The 14,767-nt window shown below is 34.4% G+C and overlaps 1 protein-coding gene across 1 annotated transcript in view; it reads left to right on the plus strand.

Annotated features, from left to right (window-relative positions):
* Positions 1 to 14,767, plus strand: part of PTH2R (parathyroid hormone 2 receptor) — a 55,442-nt gene that overhangs the window by 13,440 nt on the left and 27,235 nt on the right. Inside the window, exons 6-7 of the mRNA XM_059927382.1 lie at positions 8,013 to 8,073; positions 13,893 to 13,959. Coding sequence (XP_059783365.1) covers positions 8,013 to 8,073; positions 13,893 to 13,959 — 128 coding nt within the window. The remainder of the gene's footprint in view (positions 1 to 8,012; positions 8,074 to 13,892; positions 13,960 to 14,767) is intronic.

The raw sequence follows: 14,767 nt of genomic DNA on the forward strand, positions 1-14,767 counted from the left end.
TATCCAAATTATGACGTGCTCAGCATAGGGAAAAAAATCAACCAAGTGGCTCAAGATTAAATTTGAAGGTTTTTTTTCCCATCAAAATAAGAATTTTTTGGCCTGTTTTGTCTTAATATTGTCTTAACGTTTGAAAACATGCAGTAAGGGATATTGAATTTCCTGTTAGTTAATAACCTTTAAGAAGACAAAGGGTCAATTTACTGTCAAGCGTTATTTATTATGAAATAATAATTGTTGTGAATAAAATTTTATTTCTGAAAGCAGTTTGTTTTTAGGCTCTCCCTTATCTTTGACTAACAGTTACTAAAATAAAAAAAGATACACTTTATTTGTTTAGGGTAATTTGGAAATTTTCTCAACAGTTTTTGGTAGTTTGCCTTCAAGGCAAAATTATATCTGTGTACCCACATAATTACTAGAAGTTGGTAAAGATGTTGATAGAAAATTCAACAATGAATTTGTCCGAGTTCCATTTTTTTTTTTTTTATTTTTTATTTTTAAACATCTTTATTGAAGTATAATTGCCTTACAATAGTGTGTTAGCTTCTGCTTTATAACAAAGTGAATCAGTTATACATATACAATATGTTCCCATTTCTCTTCCCTCTTGCATCTCCCTCCCTCCCACCCTCCCCATCCCACCCCTCTAGGTGGTCACAAAGCACCGAGCTGATCTCCCTGTGCTATGCGGCTGCTTCCCACTAGCTATCTATTTTACATTTGGTAGTGTATATATGTCCATGACACTCTCTTACCCTGTCACATCTCACCCCACCCCCTCCCCATATCCTCAAGTCCATTCTCTAGTAGGTCTGTGTCTTTATTCCCGTCTTGCCACTAGGTTCTTCATGGCCTTTTTTTTTTTTCCCTTAGATTCCGTATATGTGTGTTAGCATACTGTATTTGTTTTTCTCTTTCTGACTTACTTCACTCTGTATGACAGACTCTAACTCCATCCACCTCATTACAAATACCTCCATTTCATTTCTTTTTACGGCTGAGTAATATTCCATTGTATATATGTGCCACATCTTCTTTATCCATTCATCTGTCGATGGACATTTAGGTTGCTTCCAGGTCCTGGCTATTGTAAATAGAGCTGCAATGAACATTGTGGTACATGACACTTTTTGACCTATGGTTTTCTCAGGGTATATGCCCAGTAGTGGGATTGCTGGGTCGTATGGTAGTTCTATTTGTAGTTTTTTAAGGAACCTCCATACTGTTCTCCATAGTGGCTGTATCAATTTACATTCCCACCAACAGTGCAAGAGTGTTCCCTTTCCTCCACACCCTCTCCAGCATTTATTGTTTCTAGATTTTTTGATGATGGCCATTCTGACCGGTGTGAGATGATATCTCATTGTAGTTTTACAAGCAGCTCATGCAGCTCAATAACAAAAAAACGAACAACCCAATCCAAAAATGGGCAGAAGACCTAAATAGACATTTCTCCAAAGAAGATATACAGATGGCCTACAGACACATGAAAGAATGCTCAACATCATTAATCATTAGAGAAATGCAAGTCTGAGTTCCATTTTATTTTTTGGTTTTCTATGACATTGGTCACACTAGTAATAAACTTGTTTTTCTTTATTTACATATTAGTTTGATAACAAATTCCCCTGTCAGCTCTTATTTGGGCTGTATCACTCAGTCTGTCGCTCTATAAAATCAGGAGTTTGCCTCACTGAAACCCAGGAAACTAGTTTTCATATCTTTCTATGAAAATGAGAATTAAAAACACAGTGAGGGTTCCAGTGAGCTTCTATGCAAGTATGAGGTTCTCACCTTCCTTTACAACTTTAATTATTTGTCCACAAAATTTTGTCATAAGAGTGACAATTACAGTAGAGAAGCATCACAACTTGAAATCTTCATTTCACCGAATGGTTTAAGAACATGCATGAAAGCAAGTAGTATCTACATGGAAGATCACTTTACAAAAAGCATCTTACATGCAATATTATGTAATTAATCACAATTAAAACAGTAACAAGTAATCTTTACAGAGTTATGGTTCTATGGTTGGTCTATCTTCTGGCTTCTCTCTTTGCAACTCCAAAAAAATAAATGCTCTAGGCTAGGGCATATATAATTAAAAAATAGTAATATTCTTTTAAGAATTTCTCTCTGCTACTGAAGTAAATATCCAACTCTATTTGATTGATAGATTATTTTCTCTTATCTCAACACTGAGAGTATGATTTTAAAATATCATTTTTATTTCAGACTCATTTTTCCAACTTTCTATAAGAAAAATAAATATCAAAACATTATAGCTGCTTTGCAGGATCCTTGCTAGACTAATCCATAGTGAACCCAGTTTCAGACTTTCTTCCAGTGATTTATTGGCTTCACTAGAGAAGAGAATTTGCTTGGATTCCTTTTTTGTTCATTTGGACCCAATTATTATAACTTTAAACTCTCTTTAGCTAGGTAAATACTCAGCACTTTATTACTCACTTTGTAATGGTATGTGGAGTTGCATTATTTACATTGATTTTGCTGGTTCTTAATAATAAGTTGGCAAGGAAGGAAATTACCATCTAAAGAGAAACATATGCCATGTCTGCCTTAGTAAATTGAAGGCAGATATTTAAAATGACTGTTTTTTGTATATCTTTATCACAAAACAAGATGTATAGAGGAGTAAAGGCAAATCCTAATGATGACTATGCTTCTTTTCTTTCAACTAACCATTTTCTTAATTTTTCCTATCCCTGCTCAATTTTCTCATGAATAAGGCACTTTATTCTCAGTTCCAACTACATATTTAAAAAATATATTTAATTCTATATTTAAAAGGTCAGTCAAAAAGTAACAAACTTCCAGTTATAAGATAACTAAGTACTGGGGATACAATATACAACATAATAGGAAAAAAAGTGTCATTCTTGCTTCTTTATCCTTATTGAATGTGGTAATTTACCTCTGTATTAGCAGCCATTCTTAATTTTCACCTGTCAGATGAGATGCCAGAATGTACGTATTATCATATAAAAGCACCTATCCTGGTTATACCACGTAGTCACGTCCCTGTTGCCAAGCTTTCTTGTAGAATATTTTCATATTTTGTATTATCTTAAAATAATCAGGAGAAGGTACTACACTTCCAATTTTATTATCTCTGTATAAAATTATTTCAATCCAGCAAACATTTTTTGATCATCCATTTGGCAGTATATATAATTGAAATACAAGATATATGTTAAAGTCCCAGCACACAAGAAGCATGGAGTCTGACCCTTTAGGTTATTTTATTTTTTGTAAGCCTATTCTCATCATATGTATTATATTCAAAATATTTAATTTATAAAATCTGTTCTTCATAAAATTATTTATGATAGTCAATATAACACCTTTATACAATTAAAAATCTTCATTGTTTGCTTTAAGCTGAATTTAAAAATCTAGAAAAACTGTTTCTCCCTTGCCCTATGATTTTTAATGCCATTATTAATTCTACCTTAAAGTTAAAATTATATTTAACCATTAGAGTCAATAAGAGATCTATATTTTGGCCCTACATTATGAAAGATAAGGAATTTGGTTCTCCCTGCTTATTACTTTTTCCAGACCTTCAAGATGTAATTTGGGGTTTTACTACTTATCATTAAAAAAATCTACAGGTTATTATCTGTTTAAAAGAAAATAAATTATAGTCAAATTTAAATTTATATTTGTAACCATTATGTAGATTTATCTCTGTGGGTTCACCCGGTTTCAAGATTCCACCTCCTCTCCACCAATTGATCTTCTACAGTTTCTGCCCACTGGCAATATTTAATTCAGTAAACATTTTCTTTTCCATTGTAGCTCTTCTGTTTTAGATCGGTCCTTTTTCATAATGCCTTACTCTTTTTCTAGAGCAGATTTTAGACTATGAATTAGATGTATTTTTTAAAGATTTCTTTTTTTAACTGTAGTAATTCCATCTCAGGAGAGGGTAACTCTTCTGAAGTTTCATAAATAGACACTCATCTTTGTAACAGTGGAAAACTTTAAAGGCTCTGCAGTTTTCCTTACAGAGAGGAAAGGCTCATTCAGTACTGGCCTTAGAGTCCTATGAGACTTGAGAACAATTCTATCAAAATTATATAGACGAATTTCTAGGTTCCTCAAAGAATGAATCAACAAGTGATAGATACTAAATTCCAGCATCCTGCAGTGAGTAGAGAGGGAACTGAAGACATAGCTTGGAGCTTTATGTCTGACCAATCAACATAGACTGGATTCCCAGGGGAATCAAGGTTTCTGATTTGTAAGACATTGTACTTCTGTAGCAAATCTGGGAATCCCCATGTCATGATGGGTTTCTAATTTTTAGGGTTAACTCTACACTTAATGATCAAGCTATGACTTTGCAATACCACAGTAGCATTTCAGGAGGAGGGTAAGGCTGAGGTTGGGTTCTATGAAGTCTCTGAAGTGTCCAAAACAAGATAAAATTACATGGGCCCATATGGCAAGACCCTTTTACCCCACTTTGGCTTCAAGGCATCTCTGGCTTATGCAGTGGGCTGCTGTATAAGTTTTTATTTGAAGAAAGTGTTTAATTGCTAAAGTTTTTTTGACTACTATTAGTCCAAACCTTCATTTTAAGGAAGAATAATAATGAAGCCACACCAAAACTCGAGTCTACTTATTCTTAGACCATAGATTGCCTCCCTCTCAGAATCACTTATTTATACTGATGTATTTTATGAAAATAACTCAGCTCTTAAGATAAATACAAATATAGAATAACATTCCAATTTACATTAAATTTACTTAAAGTAACACTTAAATTTAAAATAACATCTAGACTTCAAAGATTTTTCCCTTTATTTATGTGTTCTCAATTATGTAATAATGTGATACTAAGATTGGTGACCAAAAATTCTTAAAAAGCCTCAAGGTGGTTTCTGTTCTTTATTCCTCCATGGTTGTCTCTGTGCTCATCTTGTGAATGAGGGTCTTCCAAGAGGATGAGAAAAGCAATTTCATTAAGACATGGTGTCTGATATAAAGTATTTGCTATAATTATCATTTAAAACATAATTCCAAATCCAGCACCATTAATCAATGTTCTATATATAGAACATCATTCAGGAAATTGCCTGATCAGGAGATTGTAAAGGAAGCAGAAGATGAAGACCTGCAAATGAGAAAATGTGAACATTTTGATCAAAGGCAGACACTTTTTAAAGATAACCAAGGCAGTAGAACAGCAAAGGGATCCATGTCAGACCTTTTTGAACCATTCTGTCAGAAGGAACCGTGCTCTCTTCATTACATAGTGTCATTCTTGTTTTTTCTTCATAGCGCTAATTGATAACTGAAGTTGTGTTATTAATTTTGCCTCCCATACCAAAATATAAGTTTCAGGAAAACAGGGATATTGTTTATTCTGTTCTTTTTTTTAATCTTCTGAGACTAAAGCAGTTCTTAACAAATGAAAAGGCATTTAATAAGTGCTAAGTGGATATATGTTTATACAGATGGATGGATAGATGGACTAGATAGATAGATAGAATAGCAAGCTGAACCTAAGAATTAACCAGAATTGGGTAGATCTCTTTTGACAAAAATTTCCTAGAACATAGAATTCGAGCAGAATTTTTAAAAAAGGAGTTATATAAAAACAATAAATAAAATTGGAATATAGAGTCATAAAGTTAAATAGCCACACAGGCAGGCGGAGGTTAAATTCAATTAGATCACTAAGGAGACCAAAGAAATTCCCTTTTGTGGGATATCACCTTATTTTAGTTTTTTTCTGAAATTTTTTTCATCTGAATCTATTTTTATGTTTACTTTTTTAGCTTAGAAAATATATCTGAAAATTTAGAAATGTGTTTTTTAAAAGGTAAAGAATATTGTGTTAAAAAAATGTTCTGAGTTAAATTATTTTTCTCTCTTTGTAAGGCGCTTCCTATGGTTTCTTTTCCTTTTTTTTTTTTTTTTTTTTTTTGGGCCTTTAGGTTGCTTCCATGACCTGGCTATTGTAAATAGTGCTGCAATGAACATTGGGGTGCATGTGTCTCTTTGAATTATGGTTTTCTCTGGGTATATGCCCAGTAGTGGGATTGCTGGATCATATGGTAATTCTATTTTTAGTTTTTTAAGGAACCTCCATACTCTTCTCCATAGTGGCTGTATCAATTTACATTCCCACCAACAGTGCAAGAGGGTTCCCTTTTCTCCCCACCCTCTCCAGCATTTGTTGTTTGTAGATTTTCTGATCATGCCCATTCTAACTGGTGTGAGGTGATACCTCACTGTAGTTTTGATTTGCATTTCTCTAATAATTAGTGACGTTGAGCAGCTTTTTTTTTTTTTTTCACACACACACACTGTATTTTATTTTTACAAGAGATAAATAGACTGACACCAAGCATTGTACATGGATGACCACAACAACAGCAACAATGATTGCAATTACCAAACATGAAACACACTCATACTACATCATAATATTGACATTCAGTCCAGTAATCCTCCACTGTAACAGCTCCTTTACTTTGCAGTGAAAATTGATTTGTATATTCTTTGCCTCTGAGTCCTTGAGGGATTTTTTTTTTTTTTTTAAATTCAGACAGAAAGTCACAAAAATTATACTCATCCTCATCAGTTCACTCAGTCCCATGTAATTAAATTTTTTTTTTCATCTTGATCTTTTGTTAGCACTTTTATGAGTTCATCAGTTTTTCATTAGAGTTCTGAAAATGCTTATTCATTCAGTTCAGCAGTACAGTCAGTTACCAGAAACCTGTACTTGTCAGAGTCTTTTCCATGAATTTCTTGAAGATGAAACCCTTTTATAGGAACATATTTGCAAAATCATCAGAGTACACCCAGAACTGTCTGTAAATGACAAAAGACTTAAAAATGACCACGGTTAAAGATTTGATGAAAGTTCATAATAATGCAGTTGACAAGAAAATTAGTTATTTTTGAGATACACATTTTAAAGTAATAACTAGGATTATTACTTATAACATTATACCTGAACATATAAGATTTTTAGAAATTTCATGTAATGTCTGAAACATTTATATTAACATATTTCCATACATATTTCCATACAAATACAAATATAAGATTTTTAGAAATTTCATGTAATGTCTGAAACATTTATATTAACATATTTCCATACATATTTCCATTCTTTTCCTTTTTTTAAAACTTCTTTCTAAAAGGCCACATAATGAAAAGTTATCCATTAAATCCTTCGATCTTCTGTTGCAGTACTGCATAAAAGTTATGGTTTGTGATTTTTTTATGATGTCAGAGTCCAAGTATAGCGTGAACTGAGCAGTCAACCTTTACTGGGGGCAAAGGACTCATGGAAAGTCAGTATAATAGAGTTGATGTTGCAAGCTCATAGGTGTTTATTGTTTATGAAGGACAAATATGTCATGCTCAAATCATCAAACTAATATAGCACCACCCTTTGCTAAGCTTTCAGTGCCTGCAAATGCTTCTGTCTGGAGCTGATATGAACAAAAAAAGAAGGGCTAAACTGATCAAAACTTCCTAATTTTGTAACTTGCAATATAGCCTCTCTATGCCTTCAACTTTTAGAATGAGAAAATTTGAGTATTTTAGAACAGGAGCCTTCCTGCCACTTCTCATGAGTCCCTCTTGTTGCTTCACTCCTCTTGGAAAGCATGTGGCTTTCGACATTTCAAGAGGCAAAGTTGGATGCACCGACCACCGCCTGCCTTTGACCCCGGGAACTTCGGTCCCCTCCATACATGGCTTAACCTTACACCCCTCAAAGGAAAACAGAGCCAGTCTTCATCTTCAGACTTTTGAGAACGAATAACATCAGTGTACCACCTGCCTTCTCAAATGGACAAGATGAAAATTAAGTGGACTTTTCATATTCACATAGCAACATTTTTCATGCCTGTTTTTCTCTCTCACCTTTTAATAGTATATTTTTATGTGATGAATATAAGAAAAAAATTCCTTAATCTTAAAAGAAATATGGTCTCTGAATCCTTTTCTGATTGCAGGGTTCCCAGCGGCATTTGTTACAGCCTGGGCTGTGGCACGAGCAACTCTGGCTGATGCAAGGTGAGTGGAAACAAGAAGAGGTAAAGCAAGAACCTGGGATTTTCTCAAGACTTGCTGCTGTTCTTGATGACATTGCCCTTTAGGGATGTTATGTGGGAAATTACCTTGTAGCCTCTGATACATTACCAGCAAGTTATCCATCCCAGAGTCATGGGACAGGAAGACTCACAGACCGGATTAGGATGGTCATAAACTCCATGGTTTATGAAATTAATTTGAAACATACAGTGAGAAGCAAGGGGAAAGAGATGGGTAAGTTAACACACTTAGGATATCATGCACACAGGTGAAAGGACTGCACTACCTGAGTCCTGGGATAGGCAGTACTCATATCTCCTCTCTGACTCTCTCTCACTCTCTCTGCCACATCAGCATTCCCCACTGATGGTGTGGTTATGAGGACCAGAAATGTGGTTGCAACAAGGGGACCCACAGACAGAAGGTGCCTTGAGCCGGAGACACACACTTGCTGTCTCAGAGAGATATAAGGGCAAGTTCACCTGGCCATGGCTCTAGCTTGCCACTTAGCCTGCTGAGCAGCTCTGGGTTTTATTTGCGTTCTTTGGGCAAAGGATATGTGGCCGTGGGTTCCACTAATCAGTGGCTGAATTAAGACATCAAGACTATCGAGTACTTCCTGCATATTGGGGATACTTCGTGCCTCATATATTTAGTGCATCATGAATATTTAGTGCTCAGTTTCCCCAGATATTTAGTACCTGTGCTTAACACACATGTGCTCTACTTACTAACTACTGATCTACATTTAACGCAAACTGTAGGTTTAATCCACCCCATTTGTTCTCTTGTCTTCTATAGCATAATTAAATATTCTTAAATGATAAAACAAATGCACATTAGAAGTAGAATCCATCCTAGGGAATCACTAGCCCCCCAGTTGTCTGTTTCTCTTTGGGTGCTACATGATGAATGGATACTGAAACATTCATTTTTTCATATTATTTCTGTTTTTAGTAATGGTGAGTCAAAGAAAGAAAAGGAGAACATGGAGAAGCATTCAGTGCCTGCTCTTTGCTTTCATGGTCAAACTTATTGCTTGGAATGAATTGTGTCTCCCCAAAATTCATATGTGGGAAGCCCTAATCCCCAGTGTGACTGTATTTGGAGAGATGGCCCTTAAGGAGGTAATTAAGGTTAAATGAAATCCTAAGGGTATGGCTCTGAAATGATAGGATTAGTGTCTTCATGAGAAGAGACATGAGGGAGCTCCTTCTCTCTGTGTATGCACATGAAGTAAAGGTTTTATGAGCACACAGTAAGATGACAGTGCCTTGCATTTTGATCTCAGACTTCAGCCTCCAACTGTGAGAAAATAAATGTCTGCTGTTTAAGCCCTCAGTCTATAGTATATTGTTATGGCAGCCCGAGCAGACTAATACACTTATGATACATGAAAAGGCGATTTAAAGAGAGACAGTTTTAACTTATAGATGTAGTAATGCTGAGCATTCTTCCCTGTTAACAGAATACAGTTTAATATCCACAGATCGTGTACATTTCCTGACAGCAACTCCTTTTTGTTTGCTCCTTTCTTTCATTGAGCCCGTACATTTGTTTTGAGTCACTGAGTATTTCCTTCAGAATCATTTTGTCAGTTGTGCAGTGAAGAAAATGCCACATTATGTGAGCACCTGAATTCTGCAAAGAACCTACCACTGTTCCCCCAAATCTGAAGTCTACAGATCATTATCTTTAGGTGCAGCCTTGCTCCAGAACTCCCCATTCATCAGCTTTCCCTCAGTTGTAGAACTTACTGGCTTTGCTTTTTTTTACACAGCGATATTGGAAATCTCAAAGAAAACTTGCAGCATTGCTGTTTGGTTTCTTGGAGGAGGGAGGGAGGTTGAGTCAGTAAAGAGGTACTAAATAACGCTAAATAATTTTACCCTGAGATGTGTAACCAAATCACTTAGATTTGGAATTTTAGAGAAGGTAGAACTGAAGGCATTGTTTGGTCCAATCCCCCCATTTGAGAGGTGAATAGAGTGAGACCCAGAGATATCAGGTTACATCTCCAAAGCCTACAGCTAGCCTGGAGCAATTTTGACTCATTCATCCATTCAACAGCTATTCCAGGCCTTGAGCAAGGAAAGAAAGCAAATATATTCATAGTACATTTTATATTGAATTAGATAATTAGTTTTCTTAGTTATCTTGCATTTTTAAAAGAATCATAAGCTAGATATTAAATCATTAATAATCGTAAGTCTTTTTGCTGAAAAAATAAGAAATACATGTTTATCATTTTTTAGAAAAAATCCATTAGGTATGTAATACTTTGAAAAATACAACTGATACTAAATATTGCTCTAAAACAGATGTATTAATGTAAAAATATTAAATATAAGTTAGATCATGTGACTCTTCTGCATAAAATATTTATTCCTACCTTACTTAGAATAAAATCTTGAATTCTATAGTGCCCTGATCTGAGTGCGATAATTGGGTTAAGGGGTCATTTTATATTTATTTTGCATAGAAAATAAAACTGTATTACCACATTCATGGCATGATTTTATAATTGCCAGATCTGATTTCTCATGAAATTCAGCTTGTCTAAGATAAAAAGTTTTTGTGGGTTTTCTTGAGCGTCATCATCTGACCTATGTATAGTGCTGTGTCACAAAGTTCAAGTGGAGAGAGCAGACTTGGAGCATCTCCAAAGGACAGATTGGGCCCCTGCTCATGTCTCTTATAGTTTCGATTTATCTTTTTCTGATCTGGCCTTTCAAAGCTAGAACTCTGATTTTCTCTGTTATCTTGGACATTTAGAGATAAGCAGATAAGACCCAGTTTTAGCTCTAAACTCTATAGAATATACAAAAGAAGTCTCTTCCAGTTCTAAAATTCTATCAAATTCTATCAAAGTGTTATTTGACTAAGGTAGGGTAAGATAATTGGGAAGTTTAGATTGGACAAATGACTTAAAAAGTGAATAATTTTGTTTTTCTTTTTACTTACAAAAGCAAAAACACCTTACAAGATACCTTATTACCTTCTCCCTGCTCATTCAAAGGAGATAAGAGATGCCAGCAGGAACCTTAGGGCTTGCAATTGAAAGGACCAAGAAAAGATACACTCCCTCATTTCTCGGAAATCTGCATGGCTCTCAGGGGACTTCACTTCCTCTACTCTTATCAGAGTGTGAGTTGTGGAGACAATACAGTATTCGATCAATATAATTCCCTGGATCCCTCTGGTGGAACAATGCATTTCCTGTTTCCAGTCCTGGCTTCAGGAAATCCTACTTTCTAGTCTGTATGCTTTACCATTCAGCATACAGACTACTGTGTTTCATACTCTACCATTCAGAACTACGTTTTTACCGACATTTAGTCCTGCATTTCCTAGAGTGTTAAAATTTATTTTAAAAAATCTGGACAGAGGGTAGTTTCTCAGCCATATTAACAAACACGGTGTGAGCTGGGACATTGAAGAATTAATGAAAAATAAGGATTAATAGCATTTTCTTTAAAATATCTGAAACCTCAGTTGCCTCTTATCAAAGGGCAAATTTGAAACTTTGACATTGAAAATGATCAAAGTCAAGTTTTTCCTGTTTTTCGAAGTAGCTGGTTTGACCTACTTCCAGACACAAGTATTTTGTAGAGCTGAAATTGTGTAATTGAATTCCAGTGTGTCAGGAGACACCACCATGAAATGTCATTGAAGCAAAGAGAGAAGATTATGAAGATATTACCAAATGTCAAAGCTGAAAAGAAAATTTATGAAATCCAAATTTATGAAATCCAAAATTTAGTGAAGCAATGTTCAATTTATATTCTCACAATATGTGCCACTTTCCTTACAGTGGGAAGCCTTTTTAGCGTAGTGTGATAGATATTTTGCACGACTCAGTAACACTTTTATCTTTCTTGCCTGGCTGAACAATGTGGAAAATAGATGCATACAAATAATATGGGCAATGTTCAATAATGTGTAAACAAGTAAGGTGTATGCAAGTATAAAATGTCCCTGTGTTTGATTTCCATTCTTATTCAGTCTTCAAGCCCATTGACTTCGCAGATTTCAGTGTGGCTGGACCAGAATTACACTTTGGTCTAGGGGTCTGGTTGATTTAACTGTGGTACTTCCTTCCAATGGAATGCTGGGCTACTAAGCTCTCTTGGTACTGATATGGAAAGAAATTAAAAATATACTATTAAAAGGAAAGAGCAAGTTACAGAACAGAGTGTACATTGCACTTTTGTAAGATGGGGAAAATAAGATTATAATATTTGTATGTGTTTTTATATGCATAAAGAAATACTGAAAGCATATACAATAAAGTAATAAAAGATGTTACCTGTAAGGAGAAAGGCAAGGTCAGAGGTATACAGGAACATAGGGAGGACTGAGAGGTCTCAATGTCTATCTTTTTATAGTTTGTTTTTTGAAATGAGAATGTATTGCCTATATACAAAATTATATTTAAAAAATATGTTGTTATTACATGTGTACTGAAAATGTTTTACCTTCAAGGAATAGTTGAAATAGCTTTTTATTATCCATAATTTGTTCATTAATTTAAAAGTAACTTTCTTAATAAGTTTATTATCCAGAATTTAAAAGTTATCATTATATCATTAAAATTTCTTTATAAAATTTCATTTACTGTTGCCACAATCAATGCTAGGTTTTGTCTAAGGAGAAAGAAACTGAAGGCTTTTATTTATGTATCTTTAATTTAAAAAAAGTTTAAAGTGCTACATTAAAGTTTCAAGTGGAACTAGTTTTTCTCAACTCTGTTCCATTTATTCTAGTGTAAGACCTTTACCACGAACCAGATTGGGTGAGGTTGAGTCTAACTTACTTTGAATTCAATTCAATTCAACAAATGTTTATTGACTACCTACGTGCTATGTACTGTTCTAGGCACTTGTAACAGAAAACAAAAACAACAATGATCCCTGACTATGTAAACTTAAATTCTAGTTGGAGTGAGCAGGAAGCAGAAAATAAATATAAAAAATAAGTAAATCAAATCGTGTTTTTATTAAGTACTGTTAAAAACTAACTTTTTAAAATAGAAGATAAAATCATGATCTTATGCAAATATAAAATTAGCACCTATCAAGATTTTTTAACTCACTAATTAATGAGGAAACCAGTAAGATGTTGTAACTGGTTCAAAGGAGAAATAGAAGAATTACATGTTTATATCTAGTAATATGTACACTGAAATAATTTTACAAATAAATGTAAAAACTGGTCAATATTCACAGATCACAGAGCAATTACATTCCACCAAACACAGCTAATTTTCCTTTCTATGGACAAAAATCATTTGCATTCAGTTTTCTTCTACATTCCTATCAACAAGAATCATTTGCATGATTGTCAGTTTTCTGTTGCATTTCTGTGGATAAGAATATACTAATGTCAATGTTCTACAACCAATGGAGTAAATTCTGAAAGTGAGAGGACTTTCTCTATCAACAGGGTTTAATTGTTATGGATCTTTCCAGTGATAACAAAAATAAAGAATCAATGGTACCACATTTAGAAGACTAATTTTTTTGTGGCTCTAGAAACATAGTTTTGACTCTTTTATAAAAACAATAAACCACTATTTATAATACTTATCCCCAGGGGGTAGCTAATAGTATGGAAACCAGGACTGTTACACTTTTTTTTTTTTTACTGTTTTGGGTGTTCTAGGAGATTTTTTTATTTTCCTGTCTACCTGTTTCTTAATCAAAAACCTGGGTCTGGAATTTTGGGTAAAACAAAATGTTACATCTCACTGCTTATTTGCTTTGATGATTCTTTAATGGAAGTTCTTTTTCATGTCTCAGATGCTGGGAACTTAGTGCTGGAGACATCAAGTGGATTTATCAAGCCCCAATCTTAGCAGCTATCGGGGTAAGTTAAAAACCTGTATAGTTTAAAGAAAGAAGAAAAAGATGCATAATTCAACTACTGCTAAAACCCAGAGAAAGTTTGTCTGTCACTTTGTTTCCTAAACCTCACATTACAGCAATAGCTGTTGGGAAAGTCTGGATTGGGGATCAGACCCTTATTCATGGCTGACACTGCGATCCATGAAGAAAGTGCATACCCTCCCTTTAATCTGCTAACACGTAGGGAAAATTCCGGGACTTCAAAATATCTATGAACATTTATAGGTTCAAGCAGTTAGGGTGGTCCTTAAACTCTTCCCCCTTTTCAGCCATTATTTTATAAAGTTCTGACCACCTGATCACCTGGTAATAGGTAGGAGGAGGGGGCAAAGATGGAATAGCAAGAGAACAGAGGAATTATCGAGAGAGAAAGATGATAGCGTGATTTATTATAAAACATTGCCTAAAGCTTTTATTTCACATACTTTCCCCAAGGAGTTAAGAGGATTCCATACTCTTTTGGACTCTCTAGTCCAAAAAAGACTAGAGTTGGCAGTCATATTGCATGGGACTTATCTGCCTGTATATTACATCTGTGTTACAAAAGAAAACAAAATCACACACTTTGTGTCTAACAAAACTCACCAAAATGCTCAATATTCTGTAATAACCTAAATGGGAAAAGAATTTGAAAAAGAATAGACACGTGTATATGTATAACTGAATCACTTTGCTCTGCACCTGAAACTAACACAACATTGTTAATCAACTATGCTCCAATATAAAATAAAAATTTTAAAAAAAGAAAAGAAATGTTTACTCTTGACCTT

Source organism: Balaenoptera ricei, chromosome 7 (assembly GCF_028023285.1).
Source record: "Balaenoptera ricei isolate mBalRic1 chromosome 7, mBalRic1.hap2, whole genome shotgun sequence".
NCBI lineage: Eukaryota > Metazoa > Chordata > Mammalia > Artiodactyla > Balaenopteridae > Balaenoptera > Balaenoptera ricei.